General features: G+C 38.9%; 1 protein-coding gene across 3 annotated transcripts; it reads right to left on the bottom strand.

Moving 5' to 3' along the window:
* Positions 1-301: 301 nt before the first annotated feature.
* On the bottom strand, positions 302-7,982 carry LOC118773203 (transmembrane protein 68-like). Of its 3 annotated transcripts, XM_036522036.1 has the most exons (8): positions 7,707-7,982; positions 7,381-7,412; positions 6,220-6,621; positions 3,473-3,640; positions 1,998-2,191; positions 1,817-1,877; positions 1,498-1,637; positions 305-594 (listed from the first exon to the last, which is right to left on the bottom strand). In XM_036522036.1, exons 3-8 carry the CDS (start codon positions 6,545-6,547, stop codon positions 490-492), a joined length of 996 nt encoding a protein of 331 aa, XP_036377929.1. In that variant the 5' UTR covers positions 6,548-6,621; positions 7,381-7,412; positions 7,707-7,982; the 3' UTR covers positions 305-489. The 3 variants fall into 3 exon arrangements, with proteins under 3 accessions (XP_036377931.1, XP_036377929.1, XP_036377930.1); XM_036522038.1 differs by lacking the exon at positions 7,381-7,412 and having other exon boundaries at positions 302-594; positions 6,220-6,319; XM_036522037.1 differs by lacking the exon at positions 7,707-7,982 and having other exon boundaries at positions 7,381-7,698.
* Positions 7,983-24,999: the final 17,017 nt, after the last annotated feature.

The following is a 24,999-nucleotide window of genomic DNA, read 5'->3' as shown; positions in this document are numbered from 1 at the left end:
TACCTGTAATACAGTACAAATCTGCTGCACACCACAGATGTTAGGATATGCTTATCCCCTACAGTCATCCACCCTTCACATGGCTTCCTTCTGAACAAGTAAAAGTGTCAGTACATTTAAAAATTTTTATTCATTAACAATACATAATTTAGGAAGCATAGACAGTCAAATATACACACATATATATATATATATATATATATATGTATTCACATACACTTCACTTTAATTTAATCTTCACTCCACTACAAATGATATGAAGTTCAGTGACAAATACAGCATGAGTGCAGTCTCTCTTATTTGGAACCTTTTGTGTGAAAACACAAGTAAAAAAAACCACTGGACAACAGCTTGAATCTGGACAACAGCAAAAATATTGTTTTGATAATACTATACTTCTGATAATACTATCACTTTGCCCATTTAACATAGTAAAAGAAGATTTAAACTGTGTGAGGCTTCACCATAAAAAGGGGGAAAAAAAAAATCTTATTCTTCTTTGCTTCTTCCGTGAAATCTCTCTAAAAGGGCCCGAAGAACATTTCCAGGTATTTTTTGGTGTCTATCAATGAGAGACTGAACAGCTTGCTGTGCCTGAAATTGAAAAGAGCGGTTTATAAACTTAAGTCCTGGTATTTCCATAACAGGATTAAGTCAGTTTATGACATGTGACTTCCATCACCTGACCTCTGTATCATTGGGTGCACTCTGTAAACTGGGGGATCGAGTTTCTCCCCACTTTTCCTGATATGCATTAGCAAAATTCTAACAGTCTGTAAATCTCCCACAGTTCTTTACATAGTTTAATACATTGTAATTATTTGTACATGGTTAAACTGGTAAATGAATGGTTAAAATGCTGAACAGCACAGGACATTTGGAAGGCATGTGAGAGAAAAGGGCTCATAGTGATGACAGGTACTTAAAGGATGGCTGCAAGCTAAACATTACATTTAACTACAGCATTTGCCTGCACAAACATTCCAATAGATCAACAATCAATTTTTTGGGCTGCCAAGCAGATCAGTAGTTAAGGTGCTTGCCTTTAATGCAAGCTGAGCTGTACAGCTTGTGTTTGCACTAAACTGGCTGCACAGAGGGGAATAAAACTGCTACAACTGAGCTAAGTCTGGATTGGAAAAAGTACTCGATCAGCAAACAAAAAGGTCCAGGAAAGTCCAGGAAAACTTAACCTTGCATGTATGCAACAGCATATCTGCTTACACCCTTTACATATGGCAATGAAACATTTACCAACCACATATTAGTTGAAATTTGGCACGAGAGCTTAGAACTGCACTTCCAATAATAGCTACTTGCATGATTACGGCATCTGCCTGAACTGCACAAATTCAAGTTCATTTATGTCCAGACAAATAAGCCACTGCTTTGAAAATCTACCCCTTAACACGACCTCCCTAATTTTGCACAATCCAAAGGCTTTTGAACTTGACAAGGGAAAGAGCAATGAATGTAATTGAAAACATGTGAAAATACCTTTTCTGCTAATTCGGTTGCAGTTACATTAGGATCATATGGAATCGGATCACCCAAGTAAGTGCGAAACTTCACAGGAAAACCGCCATACACCGGTGCAATTGGCAATCGAAACCTCTCATACACCCATCTGAAAAACCCTAATAAAAATAAACGGAAAAAAATCACATTCAGATCAAGCCCTAATATTAGTACCACATCTAAAGAACTGATATTCATCTGAGGAATATTTAAATATATTACATTTGTGTAACTGCCACATCATTCACTTTACAACATGTTTGCTGAAAACATACACATAATTTTGTGCTTAACTTACTTAAGGTTCCAAGAGATCGAAATCCTTCCCGGACATTTTGTGTAAACATAGGAATTATGGGCTGGAATGAAAAAAAAAGTATATTTTATATATTTTTTCCAGATTTCAAAACGACTTCAATTTCAGTACATACATTAGTGAATATCGTGGCACCTCTGTTTGAAACTGCTAATCCACTCACCACTTTGGAATCAATAGCCACTTGAGCAAAGCCCTTGCGCTTGCCCCACAGCAGCGGGTAGGTCTCGTCACTGAACAGGGCCTCCCGCACTCCTCCTGGAGAGATGCCCAGGAGATGTCCATTTCTCAAGGCCTTCACACACTCCTCCTGGGGCCCATGCATCACGCTGAACACCTCCAGCAACAGCTTGAACCCTGCCAGGTCAGCAATCAGGACGCACTGTTAAAAACTTTTTTTTATTACTGTTACAGAAGAACCTCTTAAACATTCCTTATCCAGGGTGACTGCACTGAACATAATTTAAGTGCCATCCATATATACAGCTTGAATAATGGCTAAAGAAAATCTGGTTCAGTGCCCTGTTCAAGGGTACAGCTGGATTCCAATCCCAGGATGCAAACCTGCCATTCTCTGGGTGAAAGGCCAGTTCTACTCCATGCAGTTTCATAACAAAGGCACCAAACCCAAACATATTATTCCCACAGCAGGCAACTCTAAGCACATTACTCCAATTTGCATCATTGTTTAACAATAGCAAGACTCAGAATATGTGTTTTCTTTAGTATTTACTGCTTTATTCCAAGGTGCACTGTACCCCTGGTGCGCTGCACCCAGAGAACCGGACGTGACCGGCAACCTCGTATTAGATGTCCACTAGATCCTACTAAGTGGTCCAGGGACATCTCCAGTCCCTCAAATCCATTTCAGACATGTACATTTCCAAGTGGATGTGTGTCGCGGCGTGCAGCGATGTGCCACCGCACCCCGGGCTAGGCACGCCTGAGCAGACTGTCACACAGCCGGGAGTGTGACTCTACTTGGCAATGCCCCAGAGACTCCAGAGTGCAACTCAGCTGTTCACAACCAATGGCTCTCAGACTACTCTGCTGGGGGAAACCAAGGATCCAACACTCTGATATAAAGTCACACCAACAGCTGCACACTGCCCCTGAAAATAGTAAGATAGGGAACATACTGTACATGTTTAGAATGACCCCTTTTGTGGGCTCCAAAACTTACGGCTGACCTTCACGCATCACTGAAACTGTAGATGTCACCCAACAACAACTACAATGGAAATTATTTAGCCAGTATACAGTGCAAATGAAGAGACAGACATACATAACATTATGGTGAAGTAGTTTTTAATTAAACACAGGGGAGGGGGTCAATTACACATGATAACTTTGATATAAACAGTCAACTCACACAGGGACAAACATAACAATAAAGGTGATGGGGTGCAGAGCATGGTGACCGACCTCCGGTTCAAGGTGTATTCTGATTTCACTGCGTGTTAGACTAATCCTACCTCATACCTCATTACACTAATATTAATTTACAGGAGATACAAAATCTAACAGATGGCCCTTTTCCCACAAAATCTCTTCTCAGATCTTTAAGATATCATTCTCTTCAGGTCACAAACATTATAACAATTTCACTGCACATTGTCAACATACAAAATTATGTACCTGGCATCTTGAAGAGTATGTGGTCAGCAACAGAGTGGCACGTCCTCCCCTTCTGAATGATGACATTGGCTAGAAAGTAATAATAATCTATGGGAATAGCTCCATGATAATAAACAATAAGTGCCGGGCCTTTGTCTGGTATCTTCTCCAAGCCGTGTATTTCATAACCTGTCGAGAGAGGGGAGGAAGAGAATCAGATCTCTGCCAGATGCCTCCAGCTTGTGGTGCGCTGCTAAGCAGAGCATCAGCCATGTGTAAAACAGCAAATTTCAAAGGCAATGAGGCTGAAACTGAACCGTCTAAATGTACTTTGACACCACATTGGGAGTCACATTCAGCAGAGTGCATTTGAAAAGCCAAGCATTTAGACACCACAAATTAGTAAAGGTTCTTTATGTCTGCGCTCAGCAAAATGGCACATTAGTGACAGTGCCATTATAATGTTAGCTGAAAATTTCAATTTTCTCATAAAATGGCCAACATAAAGAGCTCAACTGTTCTGAAATCTGAAGAGGTAACAAGGTAGACAAGCTCATGCTCATCTTGACGGCTTTGGGGTAGACGCTACTTCAGCTTTTGAAAATGGAATTAGCTATGTCATGACAGTGTGTAAAGCACATACACACACAGGCAGTTTCACAACAATCCATTTTACAATGATCCGTGTTAATGAAATATATAAAAATACCACCATTAATTATTTTTCCCAGCCTGTGGAGTGAGAAAAAAGTTATTTTTTGGGTCTTTGTTTCACCTTGTTGTGTTGTCTCTTATTTTAGCTTGTTTTCATTCTGTGAACTTACGAGAGGGAGCTAAAAGAGATTTATTTGTGTCCTTCATTGAGTTTATTTGCTGTCACACTTGCTCAGAAATAAACACCTGTTCATCCACAGAACGTAATTTAGGTCTTGCCCTTCTCCACGTCCTATCATTCTTGAAGCCTCACACGAAGTATGTGATAAAAGTTTGCTAAAAATTGACTGCTAAATTTGACCAAATCCCATATATCTCCTGCCTTTCCTTTGTGTGAAAAATTTGATTTCTAGCCCATGTTCAGGAACATAACCCCCACTAAGAACATTGCATCTGTGGGACAATGGGATTCCGCTCATAACAAGGATTCCAGGCAAGCAGTGTGTCATAAAAATAGTGACTGGTTGAGAGCTACACTTGTATACGTACACATCCACATATTCAGGAGGAGTGTGAAAGTACAAAAAAAGTCACTGAAAATCTTAAAAGACAACTTGATATTGTCCAACAACGAAAATCTAAGGTATGGTCACTTAAAGAATACAAGACTGAAAGCTGGGGACCATCTGTGAACCACTGACAGACAGATACACCCATACACACACATACACGCTACACAAATGCATTTTGTACACTAGAGGAAGAAAGCATGCAATGGAATATAGATTAATTAAATATATGGTGACTGCCCAAAAATGTGTGAGAAAAATACTGAATGCTATCAGAAACTTCCATGCTAACAACCTACACAAGTATTGCATTATCAATGTGGAATGACTAAGACTATCTGCTGTACTTACTGCCTCATGAAAAACTCCAGTTCAGAATGACCTTGTGTCTGGTAAGTGCTTGGTCAGCAGTCCTCCATACAATGAACTTTCACTTTTACGTATATCATAGCCTTCACTGCCACGCATCAACCCAAAGAGCATCCAGGACATGTAGATTATTTAACAGTCAGAGAGGTCTTTCACCAAGATATCTAATCTAAAAGGACTGATATTCATTGTCTTGTCTCCATTCTGTGCAAGTTGTGACCATAAAGAACGTCAGCCTATTTATGAACATTGATATAGACTAAACTGCACACAGACAAAGCTAAGGGACTCTGTCAGGAAGCACTGAGGGCTTACTCAGCCAAAACCAATCTTACCTTATGTATTTCACTACAATTCAGCAATAGATTAAAATACAGCTAATACACCCATGATATACCATTTCAAATGGATCCAAAACTGAATTGTTCCTCACTACCCTCCATGTCATTACCTCAGGATTACATCAGCTGAATACCATTTCAAGTTACACAAATGCTTTCATGAATCTTTTCATGGGTCTTGAACTAACCCCATGTTAAAACTCAATGGCACACTGAAACCATAATGTCAGGGTTATTATTGCAGAGCCATGTTTCAGATGTGGCATGCAAGTACAGAAAGACATGGCTCTACAGGAAAGCCTCTTTGGACTTTTACAGTTCATTCAAAAATGACTTGTAAAACCCAGAGACTATACTGCTCCAAGGAATACTGAAGGCATAGAAAAGTAAACTAATCTAAGTCTACCTGCACACACACCAGTACACGCTTGAAATGGCTTGAATAATGCAACCACTCATCAATTAGCCTAAGATTTTAAAAAAATATATGCTTCTTAATCTATAAACAACATATTTCATTTCCATAACCTCTGCAGTTTACACAGAATACATTTCCTCTGCTAGAAAGTGTATAGGTCCACAGTGTTTTATTCTGCCTTATGGCCATATTTTAAATTGTTTGTTTGTTTCATAAGGCTAGGGCTCACCTATCTATCCATCTGATCCTTCCACACAGTATGAACATAGAGTATTATGCTAAACTATTGCTGCGGGTGCTACTCTATGTTTTGACCTTGATTTACAAGTTTGTCAGTAAACAGACAAAGAAATATACATTTAAGATAAAGTCCCTGAAATATGTGATCTCAAAACTACAGCAACAAACAGGAATTACCATGCCATATGGTTGCATGACCATCCCACAGGGTAGCTAGTGTCTTTCTTGCGCAGTCCCAGAGGTTGTTGGAATAAGCCACCTTCAGTTCATTCTTACGCTTGTAGACATGGAGGAAGAGGATGGAGAGGTAGAGAAACAACAGGATGAAGAAGGGTAGAATGAACACAATGGCCAAGGGGGTGAAAACCCAAACCAGGTAATCAAGGTAGCTGAGGTAATCTTCCAGACATCCAAGTCCAGCCCACTCCTCCCACAGGTGAATTAAGCAGGTGAAATAGCTGGCCGTTTCATGTCCCTTCATGCAGGACTCATTCCCATGAGGCATCCTGTCACACTGCTAGCTTCTCCCAAAGAAAGACATCAAAGTTGTACCAGGACTGCTTCTGACAGTGACCAGACCTATAATTTAAGAAGATGCCCCTTGTTAAAACTTTTAACACAACCAGTTAGTAACCTACAAAGCGTTAACTGAAAGTGCGGCTGTCCTTGTCAGCATTTAAGTCTCAAAGGAAACGTTACTTCAAAATCCCCCCAAAAATGCAAAGTACATCAGTTTCCACCTCTCACTGGTTAATTTTTAGCCAACAAACACGAAACTACTGGGGCATTGTGAAGCGTGCAGCACAAAGCAAGATTAAATTCCAATTAGCTCTACAATATAAACTCTTACTTTTTGCTTTGACTGATTAAGTAACTGACATTGCATTGATAGCTAACTAGCCATGGTAAATTCCTAGCTAAAGCAAAATTATTTCGATGACAGACATTTAGCTCTCTAGCTACATAGCGATCTAATGTATATTAACTATCTATTAAGTCGCCTATAGGCAGATGCTATCTGACGTTACTTAACTCACCAGATTCAGCCAGCATAATTAATTTAGCTAATGTTAGCTGCCTCGACTGTCAGAATAACTGGACTAGCTACTCTCCAGCAATTTATAGCAAGCTAAGTTGTTTAGCTAGTCAACAACAGAATATAAACTGATGTGTTAAAGCTCTCAGTAATGTCACATCGAATGGCTAATATTTACAATCGTAACTTTCACATAATGTTTGTCACTTTGCAAGCCAGCTATGCCTAGTTTGTAAGACAATACAGCTAACGTTAGACAGCCAGCTATTCATGCAAGTGCATGCATGTACAAGCTATATTACCTGGCTAGCTAGCGCCACAGCATAGCAGGTGCCTAGTACCACATATTGAAAAAGTAAAGCAAAAGGTCAAAAATGTGCCAGAGCAAACGCAGAGAAAAACAAACGGCTAACCAGCTAGCTAATAGCTGGTCAGCTAGTATTAACTGTGTTCTGACGAATTGATAGCTTGCTAGCTAACAAATTGACCTTGTAGCTAAATAAGACGAGATAGAAAAAAAAGTTTCAATGGCTTGCTGCCAGGCTGGTTACACCGGGATCACGACATTGTACCTAATAATAGAAGCTACCGAATTACTATTTTGATTTATCGACAGGTGAAGCCAAACCTCAGTGAACTCGACATCCATCCCGTCTCTATGATACAGTATCGGGAACCCTGATTTTCCTGTCGTGTATTGTCTTCCTAGTCCGACCGGTTTACAAAGACTGTGACACAAAAAGGGAACGTTGATAATCCAATTCCTTCCATGATGGTGTGTGAAAGCGTTTCACAGCCCGAAGGGGAGGTATAAAACCTTTTGGATTTGTAGCTAAGGTTACCTAGCTCGCTTGCTAATTAAAGCTCAGCGCTAGGCTAGGTAGCTAACACCCGATGACGCTATTTCGCATGCGTACCGTTGAAATCATAAAACCGCTCGCTGGCTAGGTAGATAACGGTATAAGCTTACTTCGCTAAGCAGCTATTGCGGCGCAGGTTAGTGAATTAGACCAAAACCTCAGGTTGCAGCCAAGCATAATCCAACCCATTTCTGTGAATTAGCTATGTTAGCTAGCTAGCTACCATTGGCTATATAGTTCACAACATAATCCATAGTATATTTTAACATTCAGAATGTTTATCTTACTAACACAATTACATGACACGACTGCCAGTGTTAGCTACGTGTCAGCATGTGGCTAACGTTAACTGCTCAGCACAGTCTTATCAGCTAGTCTTACAGTTTCCCTGTCATCCCCTGTCATCTGGACGGCGCTATTCTACTCATGCTATCATTACCCTGCAGTAACTGCCACCAGTGACTAGCTCGCCGGTGTATATATATAAGGTAGTTAACTAGATAGTTTGAATAATATTACTGGTACCCGACTGGCACACAATTCAGTTAGTTTGCTGGCTAAACCAGTAACTTACACTAACTAGCTAGCTAAATCATTCATTTAGGTTCAGCTCTCTTACACTACTGATCAACTTAAAAGTGGGGTATGTAGATACCAAGCCAGCTAAAATCACTCGTGTAGCCATTTTTAAAATTTCATGTTGAATGATATAAGGTATTACCTGCATGATCTACGGAGAACGAGGTAATGACTCTTAGAAACAATGAATCAAAATATGAATAACTGTCATCCAACTTTCTTTACCTGTGTAGATCATGTTGTTCAAAGTGATACACCGATGACTAGCCTTGTAGGTCCCACGCATGTGGTTGGCTACTGTTGTCCACCAATTTATGTGGTTCACACATAACGCTGTACTAACTTAATGGTAAATTTTTAGAGCTATGCTGGTGCTGCTACTGATAATGATGATGATGACGATGGTGATGGTGAGAACAGTTAGCTATCGTGGTGCAGGGCTTCTAAAATGTACTTTTTTTTATCTGAGAAAAATAATCTTCATATCAGATTACCAAATGCGTTGGTGTGAAACTCACTACCTGGACAACCATATGCATGGTTATTTTTACCCTGAGAGTAATTACACAAAGCATTTACTCAAACTTCTTTCAGTTATGGAAATGACATGGGTGGGCACTGTTTTTGTGCCAGACTCCGGACCCAACAGTTTACTGTGCATGACAAATTCTGGCTTTCATAACAAAGATGGAACAAACAGCTTCACAACAACAGAAGTGAAGTCTATGCATGCAGCTAAGTACTGAGGTAGCCATTTACTCTCTTTGATAAAGAACTGACTTTTACCTCATGGTTATACAACCACAAAAAGAATCAGTGTTGCTTGGTTATTCAGATCCAGAAGTCAGGTAGTGAGGTACGGTTTTACAACTATTTGTATAGAGAAACTGTTCTTTTTCGAACTTAATCACATGCATTGTGGGTAAAATAAAGTAAGTCTGTTAAGTGTCAGTTAACTATGATTTAAAATTTGGTACTTTGCATTTGTGTATTGATTTATTGAAAATATGTGAAATAGTATGCCGCATACTTCTGTTCATCTTAAAATTTTTAAGTAGAAGAAGCGTCACTGTAGCAACATCAGTTGAGGGTTAACCCTCATAAATGTTATCTGAAAGTTTCATCATTCAAGATCTTAGGTTATTTAGATTTGTCTGACATTGCAATGGGTCTTTTCTGTGTCTGTTGCTGTGTGTCATTCATTCATTCAATTTTTCAATTACATTCAACTTTCAAAATCAGGGAGACGGTTTTCCTTAAAATAAGTTCCATCAGTTGATTCAGACCAGACTTCATCTGGTACATTTCTAAATTGTATTGATGGTGTCATGTTGCCAGTGAATTTTACTGTCTTACAGCATGGTCACTTTAACCATTAATGGCCTAGTTTCCCCTCATCTTTGTAATATATCATTATGATCCTGGGAAGTACAACTATTTGACCATTAAAAAAAATTCCAGAGAGCAGTCGCAAGTCTGCACACCTATTTGATCAGCTAATGGGAACATAACTATAACTATAACTATACTTCCATAAGAGTGTATTCTTTCTGCTGTACCTAAGCTATTTTCAGATGTGGAATGGAGCATTCACTGTAATGAATTTAAGGCAGGAGGACATCTTTCCATAAACTATTTGCATATTTATTTATTCATATAGACACATGATCCATCTGATTACTGTGTTGCAATTTTGTGTACTGGGGTATGCGATGCTTACTTCACCGATTTACAAGATAGAAATCTACTGTCAAAGTAACGTACTGTATTTTCAGAACATGGAGTTGATTATTTTTGTCTGTAATCAATTCTCCAGTAGCCCACCAATAGCTACCTGGGCCATCCAGGCAGGAAGTGTGAGTTGGGACAGCCCTCCACACCCATTACTGCTCCTGCTGGGGAGAGTGTCATTGCTGTGTCTCAGGGACAAGGTGTCCCGCAGTTCTCCTGCTGGAGAGTGGGTAGAGTTAAATTAACCCCAGCATGGCGATGTGTCCGTATTTTACTGGGTAGGCATTAGCTTGGATCAGATCATGGTTGCCAGGACCTGCCCGCTCAAGGACTCCAACGGCATGTTAGGGAGAGGGTCAGAGTGACTGTGACCTCCAGGACGTCCCCCCATTTCCATGGTAATAGTCTTTGTGATGGAGGTAATTGCTGAAGCCTGTCCCCCCTGTCAGCAGCTGCACTGAGCCAGAGGGTCAGTATCTCCCTGCTCCAGATTTTGTGTTGATTAAACAGAGCTGTGTGTTGTCAGCCAGGTCACTGACTGGACACACTGCAGCTGTGCCAGCAGTATGAATGAACATTAAACACAGACCATCTACATGAAGGAGACAAAATACAGTCAAGCTTGCTATAGATAAAATGTGAACAAGCTGTTGTTACTTTTGAATGTCAGAAGGAATTAATGGTGCGGCAGTGTTTGAGATGTCACTTGATGTCATCTTTCAATTCTTCCTCAATCATTATAGCTTTTACGGTACTTAATGTTTTCACAAAAGCATGCTTCATTAACAGCTCTCTTTACTTCTGTATCCCTTCCGCTACAACATAACAACTACAACATGGTGCATGAAAACATTTATTGTGGCAAAACCTAACTTTTAACAATTTTATATAATAATAATAATAAAATAATGAAAAAGTTAATTTGCCTTACAGCACAGCTCCTTGTTAACAGTTTTATGATTAAAAAATATAGAAAGTTAAAAGTCTTTAAGAAGTTCATTGAAACTGGAGGTTTTGCTCCTGTTTTGTTTTCTTTCTAACTGTATATTTTCAGCATTATATTCCACTGCCCCGGATCTGGTGAAAAAGCAATTTTGCTTTGAATATAGGGACAAAATGTGGTTTTAGGGGACTGAAAAAAATTGAATGATAAATACCTAAAAATGTTATTTATACAGTAAAATATGCAGAGTTGTCATTAAAACTGCTCTCCTCAAGGGCCTGCTTAAATGGACAGAAAGGGTTGTGATATTTCATTCTGGTTAAATATTGCTGTAGAGTAAATAATACATGCCACAGGGTTCTGGAGGTTGAGAATGAAGTTCAGCAAAGGAGGCCATTTCTTCTAAAGTGGTTGTGCATGCATGAGGCCGTTTTTTTGTTGGCCAAAGTGAATAACACTTTCATAACATTTTATCTGCAAGGTGATCAATTCAGATTTTTTGTCTCTGAAACTTCAAGTTTCTGATATTCCCAATAAATCTAGTGCTGGTTTTATAAACTTTAATGCAGGCACCATAGTGAGTGTGAGGTTTTAAAGTGACATTACTGTGACTTTAAGAAGGCCACACAAATTTGTATTTATGAGTTTGAGAGACAGAGAGAGGCAGCCAGGGGGTGTGAATGTCACTTTGAAGGTATCATTTCTTTCTTTCTTTTGCTGCAGACTTTTCTGACATACCTAGATACAGTTTTACATATTTGTATCTGTAATCTATTTGATTTAGAATGAAAGTGACATGTGATGGCTCTGTATAAGCAAACTACTACATTCTAGAGATCAAATGAATGTACTGAAGAAGATTAAAATAGTAAGATAAGAATTCACATATGTACATGCATATGTACTTATATAACACATGCATTCTTTGCAACAAATGCTAGTTGTTTGTGCTGTGCTCAAGGGGATCATGTTTAAAAAATGTTTCCTGTAGAACAAGCTTTCAGTTTACTGTATGCCACATTTTACAACAGATGGTAAAAAGAATTGCATCTTCTTATCAAAGAAAACAAAAAAATGACCTCACCACCTGTCCATCTGATGATCTAAAATAGCACATCTGGTACCATCAAACATCTTTTTTAGTGAAACAATACTGTCACTATGTTTGTGTCACTAAGTGGGTCAAAGCTGTAATCTAACTGAAACCCAAAAGTTATTCTTTAAGATAGGACAATGTGTGATGTATGACTTTCTCATTAAACCGGTTACTCTGCCACACTATATGGAATCAAACTCTGTGAGACATTGAGTAGGAGATTTTTGTATGTAAAATGTTAGGATGTAAAATTGCTGTTTGAGTTCAGTGGATCCCTGACAGAATGTGTCAATTTGTCAAGCTGGGCCAATCTAAACTGAAGGAAGACACAGACTAATCCCACTGCATGTGTATTAATTGCGAGGCTTAGAAAAGCTCAACAGCTTACCAAAGTGTTGACAATTTGAATGCTCAGATGTTCTGTATGGCATTGAACACTGTTTAAAACATTTTGTATGGGTTATTTATCAATTGATTGATTTGCCTGTTACTTATACTTTGGAGGGGATTCCAATATTACATGATGCTTTCCATACCTGCTGCAGCTGTGATGACATAATATGAGAGAGTGACAAGTGGCCTGCAAAGGTTTAAGATGCAAGACAACATGCCAGAAAGCAAGTACAATCTGATGACAAACAAGATTTTAAGGTTTTGAAAAAATCAGAGCAAGTTTTTTTTTTTTGAATTCCTGCACTTTTCCCTTTTGTACTGGGAAGCTTTCTGATCTTCAAACAAGTCTTTGGCCTGTATCACAAAAGGATGGGGCATGGAAGCTCTGAGGTGTGTCAGAGCCAGTCCAGAACTGAAACAAACACCTCTTCTGTACACAGAGAGAAGAGAAATAATGGTGCGTCTAGGCTAAACCTTCCCCAGTGTGGCTCAGTTTTATTTTTTGAACATCTACTTGTTTGAAAGCAGACTGCCTTTTTTTTTTTTTTTTTTGAAAAATGCCATTTTACATTCAGTCCAGTGAAGGTAAATATACTGTAAAACCTTGGGTAATGAAATTCAGGCTAATTGTGTGGTACTGAAGTATTGAGTGCTGGCTTCACAGTATTGTGTATAACTGCTGTGTGTCTGCTGATACAGGTCAGTCACTTCATTATTTTTCCCAGTTGCATCCTATTAAGGTTCATAGAAACACGTAGCGTTCATACTGGAACAAAATTCAGTTTTGTTCACCATTGACCACAATGTATGAATGCCATAGATTTTGTTTTTTAAAAAATGTGTAGCCTGAAGCATCTACCTTAGTTTTGTGCAATGTTTCATTTGAAAATTTTTCATTTTTCTGTCCACGCTGATAATATTGTGTGAAAGGAAACACGGTTTTGGCAAAGTTACTGGCTACATGTAAGGAAAGACTGGGCTAGCCACCCAGCGATCTTGCAGTGGTTATTCCTCAGCAGCTAGTTAGCTAACTACTGTAAGAAGCTTATCATTTTTATCGTAAAGTAAGTAGCTATTTTAAATTCAAACATCTGAAATGACACTGACAGTAGCCTGCTAATGGTGACATATGTTTAGTTAACTAATTACACCATGGGTATTATTATGTGAAACATAAGGGCGGTATTATTAGCTCACCAGCTCCTTTGATGATGTGTGCATTACAGAACCAGGAATTTGTTGCTGGTAACCAGTAATTATGGTGAACAGCTGAGATCCGCAACTCTCGTTTTCACAGCTGGGAATTGATAAAAACATATGTGTCTTGTTTCCCTCTCTCTTATTAGCACTAAAAGACACAACAGAGAATTGCCATCATTTTTCTTAACTATTTTCTTAAAAACAGTTCGCTTAAATACCAACTGTCCCTAAGCAAATGTGTAACAGCAGTGTTTTGATGGCAGAGTTTTTACAGCATGTTATGATATGATAGGGGACTGCTAAAGAAATGCATTGTGCAAATACACACACACACATACATATGCGGTTGCATGGTCTTCGATAATTTTCATCACAGCTCTGACTTGTCATTTCCATCTTAGGAAAAACCGACCTTGCATATCCCAGCTGCAGCATTGTGGTTGTTACAATAGCGACATTATTCTGAGATAACCTGACACCCTGAATAAACACAAACAGACACCTTGCTCCCAGCCCCATGAAATGATGTCGCAATGCTCCCTCTGGTCTGCGTTGTTGAGATAGGCGAGTCCTAGCCATGTGAGCGCACGCGACCGTGCTGTACGGAACTCGGCCCTGCAATGTGTGTCAGGTGGAAGGCTTTGGTATCGCTGCCCTCGTTTCCCCACAGGGGGTCTTGTCTGGAAAGTCTGCCTCATGTCTAACTCAGGGAGGAGTGGGAACACAGCCAGGAGACTGCAGTAACAAGGCCTCTGTCAGCTCCAGGCTGGAATGCACACACACACACAGACACACACACATGAACACACACTCACAAACTACACTTCCTTTCTCAATTGATCCGTCGTTTTGATAAATTCCAGTCCATCCCACAGAGCAATTTTACAGTAAACCAACAGCAAGGTAGGATGAAATGAAAGGCCAATTATAATACAGAATTTTAATAATGACCTCTGTTTGGTTGTCTTTGCTGCTGCTATGGTATGTAAATCATCTGGTTGTTTAGTCATGCAAGAGTTCAGTAAGCTCTCAGTTGTGTCTTTTGTCTTTTGTCATTACCAGTTGTAAGTAATATGACTTTACTCCACCAGGTTGTTATGCTGAAAGCCAGTTGCCTGTAAGAAGACAGTGCAACAACAAATAAATTCTTACATTTATGTTTATCAAAAAGAAGTTGGATCCTTGCAGGTCAAATGCTTTATTATTGATTCTTTCTTGCTGACCATAGCCACCAATTAATCTCCATTCCTGTAAATGGACTGTAGATGGAGTAACTGAAATTCAGTGTTAAATGAAGAACTGGATTTAACTGGATTCAGAAATTATTGAAGAGCCTGTATCTAACTCCTTCTGTGATTAGACAAAGCTAGCAGACACAAGCACTATGATATCGATCTCTCCTTGGGAACTAACAAAATGGATCTCAGCTGGAGCAAGAACAGTTTAGCATCAACAGACAATTGCAAAAAAAAAAATCTGGTCACCCACAGTCTTTGAAGAAACAGGCAGATTTTAGTGTGGTGCATCAAACCCCCAGCAGAATATGGTAATCAACACAATGCACAAATACCAGGTCAAGTATCATTTTTTGTTGATGAGCTATTTTTCAAATAGGAGTGTCCATTCTCACATTATAATTCCAGATTCAAAATGTCTTAAAACAGAAAGATGCTGCCACAGATACTGGGATGACAGGAAGATACCTGGATTTCTATTAGCAAATCCGTTAAGTTCTTGCAAGGGACAATATTGCTTCCACAGTATCAATGGGAAAACATGTCCCAGGACTCCAGAGCTGTGTCTAGGTGTGGTTATGGATACTCATTAAGTGAAGTTAGCGGCATGATATGACTAAATTCCTTTAACAAATGTAGCCGTGCACCAGATTGATTATTAAGATGATGACCTCTGCTGGACAAAAGTGCTGTATGGTAAAGTGTTGCCTTCTCTCTCAAGGTTCAACAATAGTAAGAACATTTAATTCTGACACTGACAGCAGCGCCGCACATGGCAAATGGACCATAAAAATGTCAGGTCAATGAAAAGAGAAAACAAGTTGTTTTTTGTGGTCCAGGATAAAGCTGATTCTGACTAAACTTCTCTTTTAAAAAAAATTTGACTGCCTTCATGTTGTTGTCAGAGGGTAGAGGATGAGAAAGCTCTTTTTATGCTTATACAGGTCCGTGGAGCACGAGCTGGAGAAGAGAGATTCCTTCAGGGGAAAAGCGCTGACGTTAGTACAGTGCGCCTCATACTTCCTACTAACTGACAGTCAGCTCCCAGCAGAAGAACACAAGTCTTTGTGTCACGAGAGCTTTTCTCTCTATCCTCCTAGGAGCAGCTCCCCCTTCTCCAGCACTGAAATAGTTTTCACAGCTCTGGGTGTGTGTGTGTGTGTGTGTGTATGTGTGTGTGTGTTTGTCAGAATTTTTATCAGTCATTATAGACCATTGTGAAGTAAATTTTCTGTGCCATTATAAAACCATAAAATCTTCTGCTTGAGGAAACTGTCTAACCTTCATAAAATTTGCAATATATTCATTTTGAAGTAATTTCTCCTATTTTAGATTCAACATTACGCAGCAACCTTTGATTCAGCTTTAATGCGATCATCCTTCACTTTCAAGGTCTGGTGTGATGAATGTACTTTTAGGATGTCAAGTATTTTTTTGACCTATGACTTCCTAAGAACTAGTTGATGATTAAAGGAACTGTCTAGTTAAAAAAAAGTTGGCACTCTAAAGGTTATGCTATCAATAGAATGGTGTGGGGTTTTGTGTCTCTATAGAATCATAATTCAATGTATTTAAAATTCTGTTTGAAAATGATCAGCATCAGAACTGATTATTTATTTCAACAGGTCCAGAAAACCGCCACTGAGATATTCTAAAAGGGTTATGTTGCGAATCAAACATAAACATACTGCGGTCCTGCACACATGGAACCTAGGGACTGACTTTTGGGTTTTAGTTTTGGACAGTTTGCTGTTGTAATGCATGATAAGGAAAAATGTGCTGCATTTATAGAGTAAACAGTAATTTTGTCTTGCGTTTTTCTCACAACAGTCCTGCATACTAAAAGCTTCAATTTGATGACCTGATGATCTCATTAAGCTGAGATTTTTCTCAAATGTTTGTGCACATATTTACAGTATAGCCACAAACACCCTAATGACGGGTGTGTAACTGGGGTCTAATCGGGCTCTGAGGGCCGCCTTGCCTCCTCTGCTCTGCCCTCAAGTCATTAGTGGGGACATCCTCCTCATGCAGAATCTGGGCTTTCTCTGCAGGTTGGGGGAAATCTGACCGGAGGGCCCCGCATCGATCAATCAAAGCCGCCGCGTGCGACACGCTCCAGTTTCACCTGGGAAAGTGTCTGGTGACCGGAAGGGGCCTCCCACGGGACGCTCCAGCAGGTGTCTCCTCTTCACAGCCCGCGAAAAAAAATCGGACAGGCGAGAAGATTGAAAAGGATTCAAAAGCAGACGGTACGAGTCTGGACGGAGGAGGGGGGAGAGAAAAAATGCGCAGTCCGTGAAGCGTCCCTGATTCAGAGAGTCGTTAGGTTTGTCAGCAGCTCCCCCTTTTAAAGCCAGCATTATTTTATTATGTGAAACTCAGCCGTCAGCAGATGATGGAGACAAACGCTGCTCTCGGTTCATTTTTGCTGATGTGCAGTGTATTCAAGCATGTTCAGCTATTTCTGTAAAAAGACAAAAAATCCCCAGTAAATTTGAGCAACAGTGACAACAAGTGTCTGGAGCACAGTGGGGTTTTTTTTTTTACGCGTTTCTGTTTGTGCATTCAAATGCTGGACTCAACAAAAAGAATAATGGTAAAGTAAATGACTTAAAACTAGGTTGTAAATCTTTGGCCCTAATGGCATTTGTTTTGTCTCTTGTGAAGAGAGAGCAAGTGTTATTGATTAAGAGAGCACAGGCATTGCCTTTTATTTAGAACTTGAAAGAGGAAAAAGGTGCTTGTTGCCTAGTTACGTGGTGAACTGTTTGAGTGTACATGCTCCTACTGCGCTGTGCAGTAGAGATGAGATAAGCCACAGCCATCTTTTCATTTCTTTCTCAGGATTACAATCAAATCTTTTAACAATCTGCACACACAACTACTTTTCTGTGAGTATGTAATGTAGGCAGTGATTAATTATATTGTTTTATGGAAACTACCATAACTCCATATTGTGTCCGCTTCACACATGGTTTTAACGTTTTTGTTAAAGCTACATTAAACTAGGAATGTCACAAGCCCTTTCTGTATAGGTGGGACACTACCATTATTTAAATGAGATGAGTAACTCGGAGGTTGATCTGGTCCTTGAAAAGAAACTATACACCATAGCAGCGCTGTTGAGAGGTCTGTGGCATTGTTGTTGAGATAGCTGAGTGATGGAATAAGATTTTAAATGAGCTTGTGTTAGGCACACTGCAAACTCAGCACGCTCTTGAGCCAGCTGCCCCCTGCTGGCAGAACTGCCAATAAATTTCTCCTACCATTCACACTTCAGAAGCCTCAAATGCCTCAAATGCATGACCAATAGCCATTCTTGTTAGAACGTACCAATACTGCCAGATACTGCCAGATACATACTTATGTCACACATGTTTGTGTAGCATTTTCAAGATTTATATAAATTGTTTATGCACAGAACTGTTTAACTTAGGAAAACAAAGGGAATCACTCAGATTTTTAGTTTATGTTTCTGCACCATTGAGTTGTAGTATGTGTTGGAGAGGTTTTATTCCACTTCGCCATGCAGACTTCTTAGAAAAAATTTCCCAGCTATTACTCACACATACATGATCACATTAATACCAGGTTGAGCCTCTTCTTTAAGGAGACGTTACAGCACACTTCTGTTTCTCCAGGTGTTAAAATAAGGAAACAATCCCTTTTCATACATAACAGCTCATGCAATATTGCTATTATCCGCCTTTAGCTGTGAATCCTCTGGCCATTGAGGCTTGATTTTTCAGCTGATACAAAACACATGTGTTGTTGGATTTTATCCTTCCAAAATTCCAGTGTGAGGGACGGTTTGGTGTGTTTCTTCGGTTAAATTTAAAGACAAATGTTTATCTTGAGGAGAAGTTTTATTTTAATTGAAGTTTAATTAGAAACCATATCGTTATCTGGGCAGCTATTGAATAAACATGAACATTCATAAATTTTTTTTTGTTTATTTTCTTTTTTAACAATATATTTTATTAAATAGCAAAGTGCTGTACATTTGTTTTTGTTCTGACCATGTCTCATATGGACAGATTTTATGTACACTTTAGGGAAGTGTTTTCTTTTCCAACTGTATTCACCCAAATATTGCTCTTCTTTTCTCTTTTGATCTGGGATGAGAAAGAACACCCTCATTTCGTTAGCTATTCTTTTTGCCTTTCCATGTGTCAAAATCAGTGTCCCCCATGGCAACATTCTTATTCTTTTATTGAGTTTTGTCTGCTGAATGTCCTAGGATTTATTGTTTATAAGATGATGAATGTTGCTTACATCAGATTTCCATCCCTATAGCTATTTGTATTGAAATAGGAACTACAAACTTCTTAACTATTAATGTTTACTTATGCTTTTCCATCCTTTATGTATAAGATACCTTTCATCTGCTGTGATGAAAGCCATTACATTAATATTACAACCTACATTTTGAATTTTTTTCAGTGTTTTATTTCCATTAAAAGTTGATGTTTGGTATTTAAAAAGCATTGAATTATTATATAACCACTGCCCCCAACCCTCATTATGACTGTCAATTGTGTTTGTATTATTCAAGTTTAAATTTCAGGTACGATAAGAGTGATTCTTACCTAAGCTTATCCTCCTAACTCCTATCCTTTTGCCACAAGAGTGTGCTATAATTCATTACTAGGTACTGAAAAACATCACGCCATTTATCTGATTGAACATTGTTCTGCAAAGAATTGAACTTGTAATGGAAATGGATAATCGATTATAATTAGTTGTTCAGGTAATACAAGATGGAATATATATAAAGACAAACTTTAAGGTCATTTTTTGCTCATTATGTTTTAAGGAGTCTGTGATCTAGTGACTGTGATGTATGGTAGTGTGTGCACTTGGCTTCCCTTAGTTTCTAGGCTTTCTAGTCAGGTTAGCTTGTGGTAGGGTGAATGTTGAATGGTATTATGCTCACACCCACTGGTCTGGAAGTGTTGTTTGCCTGGTCTGACACTGCTCCTGGTCCAAGCTGAATGGATTCACTTCTGTTTTTTGTTTTTTTTTTTGTGCTGGAAGTTGCTCTGGATAACAGCATCTGATAAATGAATGTAATGTAACCTGTTCTCTTAATGGTCTTCTATGTCCTGTAATACTCAGCGTACTCATCTTTAAATTAATAACTTGTGGTGCGTTGCTGTAATCTATTACAATATATAAATTAGGTGCGAGCTCAGGGTGGCATTGTAAGTCTTAGACCAACGTGAGCCTCGAGAACTTACTGATGTGGTCATGCCCTTGGAAACCACAGCTCTGTCTCCTACCGCCATAAACACCCAGCAGGCCCACTGTACTTGGGGCCGTATAGATGTGTGATCTCACTGGCAGTTCACACGCAGAAAGCGAGCAAAGCAAATTACCTCAACTCTCAACTGACTGGAGAAATCATTGTCTGCCACAAAAACACATTCGGTGACAGCACATTCTCTTGTGCGTTATGTTTTGTTTTATATGCTTTCAAAACAGGTGTAAGAAAGCCTGTTGTAACTGTGTGCTAATCTGTGTAAAAAAATGGATAAAGGGAAAGCACTGTTACCATTCTTCCCCTGTGTTTTCACTTCTGCCTATATGATTCAAATATGTGCAACTCTTTTACTCCGTGTTTAAGTGTATGCTGCAAAGAACAATGAGTTAATGCATTAGGAAAAGCTAAATGTGATTGCAGGAACTGGCAATGGCTTCAACAGGCATAATTTATAACTACAACAGATCAGAATGCAGCTTTGCAACCAGGAGGAAGTAGGTGCCCTGTGCTATTTTTTTCTTGTCTACATCTAGGTCACTGGCAATAAGCAGGTTTTCATACTGCTAGCATTACACAGAGACAGACTAAGACATTGACTACTTTTGCAGCAGGTTATATAAAGAAAACACAGAGTACTGAAACAAGGAACTGGAATTGCACAGGGAGGGTAAATGTTATGGGAACATTACTGTGGTTTACATGGAAGGACCTGGGGTTTCAGGCTCTCTGATGTTGCAGGATGGCTCCTTCTCAACACTCATATGTCAGAGTCGAACGCTTTGCTTTCTGTTTTTTGAATAAAGCTTCTGTCTCAGGGGTTTGTTTTCAGCTGTGTATTTTGGGGTACATTATGTTGACAAGGCCTGTGTGAAGCGGGGTGCCTGTATTACAAGTTGCTACACTGAAGAAAATTAAAACAATTTTATGAATTATCAACTTCCTTATGATAACCTTTTAAAGCATGTCTTACTGCCGCATGCGCTACTTTGTGCTGAAATGTAGAGTGGCCAATAACCTTACTTGAGATAAATGATCAAGAGATTTGGAGATAATGTTAATTACCATTTGTGTTGGGTACTCCCAAAACATCAAACATTGAGCAGGAAATGCCCCCCTTGTGTTTATGGTTTGTCTTCCTGTTTATTTGCACACTAAAAACTAAATATTGTGCTCCTTGCATACATGCCACACATTCTTGCTTGGCAGAGGCTGGGAGTTCTGAAATGACATAGACGTCTGCAGTAAAGTTGCTGATGTATTTAAATCACCCATCCTCAACATACGCAGTAAAAGTGAAATATGAATGGTCCTCATTATCTCACACATGCTGTGAGTCACATACGGTGATGATCTGAGGTCTCCATCTGTTCAGGGCTGTATTTTATCATGAGAGGTGTGTCCTTTTGGAATCCAGAGTTGCCTTATTGCCATTGTGTGGCACATGTGGAAAGTGAACCACTGACAGCCACTGATGTGAGCCGTCTTCTGTAGTTGTTGGGAATTCCCACGCTTCTCCTTTAGAGAGAGTTTAGACAGTTTCAGGTCTCACTCCCGGTGTCCTGGGGCTTCACGGTATACGCTCCGGCAGTGGAGGTTATTGCCTGCGACTGCTCCAGGAAACATGGGCTTACCAGGAAGAGAATAAACATGACTGCATTTTTCTGAAATGCTATCTGACCTGAAAGCAAGGGGGGGCCTCATTTGCATAATCCTCTGTCTAATGATTATATCAGAATAGCAGGGATGTCCTGTTACATTTGTTCTCTTACCACTCTCACCTTGTGTCGTTTTTACTCTAAGAGTACTGCACACCAAATTTTGCATTCAATTATCGTTTGTCTCTTGTTGTCTGTTGTCATCCTTTATAATTGGTTTACAGTGCATTTTGATTGGACAGGCATGTAATACTAAGGGCACATTCTACTAATACTAATTTTTATCCATATATGCAAAGGATATAACTACACAGAAGAGTGAGCAATAAATTAGCAGTATTTTACAAACACATTTCTGCCAGTGGTTTTGTCAAGCAGATCCTAATGCAGCTCTGCAAAGGGTTTTCAGTTTGGCTGTCTGTAGATCATCCAACAGACCTGTGGCATACTGTGGAGGATCTGTTCCTTCATTGCAAGGTTTACCATTATAGGCCACATATCCACACAGGGTGCAAACGAAATATCAAAGTCAATTTTCTCTTTGCCATACAGCAAACAGCAATGCACACTCCTTATCTGTACAGCATCACAAGTTAGGTCCTTTCCAGAGTTTCCTACAGATAAAACCTAAATGACCTAAAGCCCTCAGTCCATAAAACAATTTACAATGGCAGCTTTAAAGCGAATTTATTTGTACAAAACTGGGAAACAGCTTTTCATACAAACCAATCATTACTATTTTGGAGCCTCTGGGACAATAGCAGTTGCTGTTTCAAAAACACTGGCGAACGTTGCTTAGAAATAGTATTTCTCCAGCTAGTGTGAAGTAATATAGCCCAAGTAGGTATCATGATATTTTAATGGCATGATATTTTAATGGCCTATTTTGGAGGGTGTTTATACACTGAAGGAGTATCTCAATATGAGTACATATTACTCATATCATATTAGTAATTTGGCATTATTTTTGTACATTGAAAACCTTTTTTTTCCTTAAGATTCTATCTACTGCAGTCAGCTCCAATTATATTTCTATCAACAACAAAAAACATGATATTTGGATTATTTTTTATTTCTGTTTTTTTAAAAACACAAATCTTTTAAGATGTTTTTTGCCAGTCTTCCTTACATTAACCAAACAAACCGTTTGCCTTTAAAAAGACAATTCAAAACATGTTGAAATGATCTTATTTTCTGTGCTCAGGTTTCAAGGTTCACAACTCATCACACTGAATATTTCCATGGCTAATTAATGAAAAAGAGGAAGTCAAATCATTCATGTGCAGAATATCTTTCTTTTTTCATACAAAAGAACACTATGAACATTGTTACAACCATCTAACTGTAAAGATCTGCAGGGATTTTCCAATGTACTAATCGATATATTTTCAATATGGAAAATGCATTGCAGAGAAATAACTAATATCGATGTGTATATCATTGTAATTGTCATTGTAATAATCCATATTATTTAATTTAATTTATAGAGTGTTTATCAAGAACTAAAAGATGCTGTGTACGAGTAAAAATACCAACAAGAAACAATACATGAGCATGAAAGTGAACACCAAGCACTTAACAAACATTAGTGGACAAGAACAGCAACTGAAAACAACAAAGCAATCAAATGAAATCCAGATATAATAAAATGGCCAAAGATGTCAGGTCTGGGGAAGTGGCTAAGAAAACAAAAGGTTAACGAAAAATAAAAAAAAAAATCAAAACAAGTTGAAACAAGTACAACAAGAAGGCCGAAAAAGAGCATACAGTGTATTATAGAATAAGGAATTGAGTACAAGCCAAATTGCAAAAGTGAGTTGAGTTTTTGGAATGTCGACTGATTCTGAGTAATGGGCTACAGCTGGGAGTTAGTTTTAGAGCCAAGGGGTAACACTGCTTTAGCATTGCCATAGAGGCTTGGTTGTGGGATGCAAAGATGACCATAATCATTGGTATGGATGCAGGAGGTCAAAAAAAAGATAGGAAAGTGCAAGGCCATTCATCAGTTTCCAAGTTAGCAAGAATACTTTATCAGTAGTAGCTATAAGTTCTAGCTTTGACTGATAGCCAGTGAAGGCCATTTAAAATGGATGTAATGTGAGTCCAATACTTTGCATGGGTCAGAATTGTGGCATCACAGTAATGTAGAAATCTATGGACACAAAGACATGAAGCTTCTCGGCATCATGCCGTGCAAGAGAGGGCCTATGTCTGGTTTTACCTCTCTTGTGTAAAAATATCTTTCCATTATGTTATTCTGTGTTGTTGTTCAAAATTATATTGAAAGTGTAAAAAACAATCAAAAATGATTCAAAAATGTTTGATCATTAGAAAGGGGGAAGCCATATAATCATGATTTCAAATCAAAATCACTGACTTCACTTAGCTCTAAGCTGGATGCAGTAATAATGACCTCAGACTTACCATCAAGTTGGTGAGTAATTTTGTGCTGACAAATCAGCATGTCATCCATGCAGAAGTGGAAGCTAAATTCAAAAAGGCATGCAATATGGCATAGCAGGAACATGTTAAGGAACATGTTAAGCAACATGTTAAGGAACATGTTAAGCAACATGGTGAAGAGTGAAGCTCCAAACACAGTGCCGTGAGGAACTCTTTGAATGCCACCTCTCAGGTTAGATACAAGGGAATCAACTGTTTCCTGTTACTCAGGTGAGACTGAAACCAATTAACAGTCTTGTGACACCAAGACAACACAGTCTGTTCAGTGAAATATCATGACTGACTGTATCACAGTTATGTAAGCAAAATAACCATGTCAAGACTACTAGAATCAGTGGATACCAAAAGGTCAATGATCACCTTAATCAAGGGAGTTACAATGCCACGCTTTGGGTGGAACCCAGAGAGTGGCTCACTGTGTGCTTATGATGACAGTTCATATATGCGGAAAACTGATGTCACCATAACCTCTGTTATTCTCTGTGCTGGTGTGTCAACTC

The sequence above is a fragment of the Megalops cyprinoides genome, chromosome 2, assembly GCF_013368585.1.
Source record: "Megalops cyprinoides isolate fMegCyp1 chromosome 2, fMegCyp1.pri, whole genome shotgun sequence".
Lineage (NCBI taxonomy): Eukaryota > Metazoa > Chordata > Actinopteri > Elopiformes > Megalopidae > Megalops > Megalops cyprinoides.
Note: the sequence above shows the minus strand (reverse complement) of the source record. Positions and strands in the feature narration are given on the sequence as shown.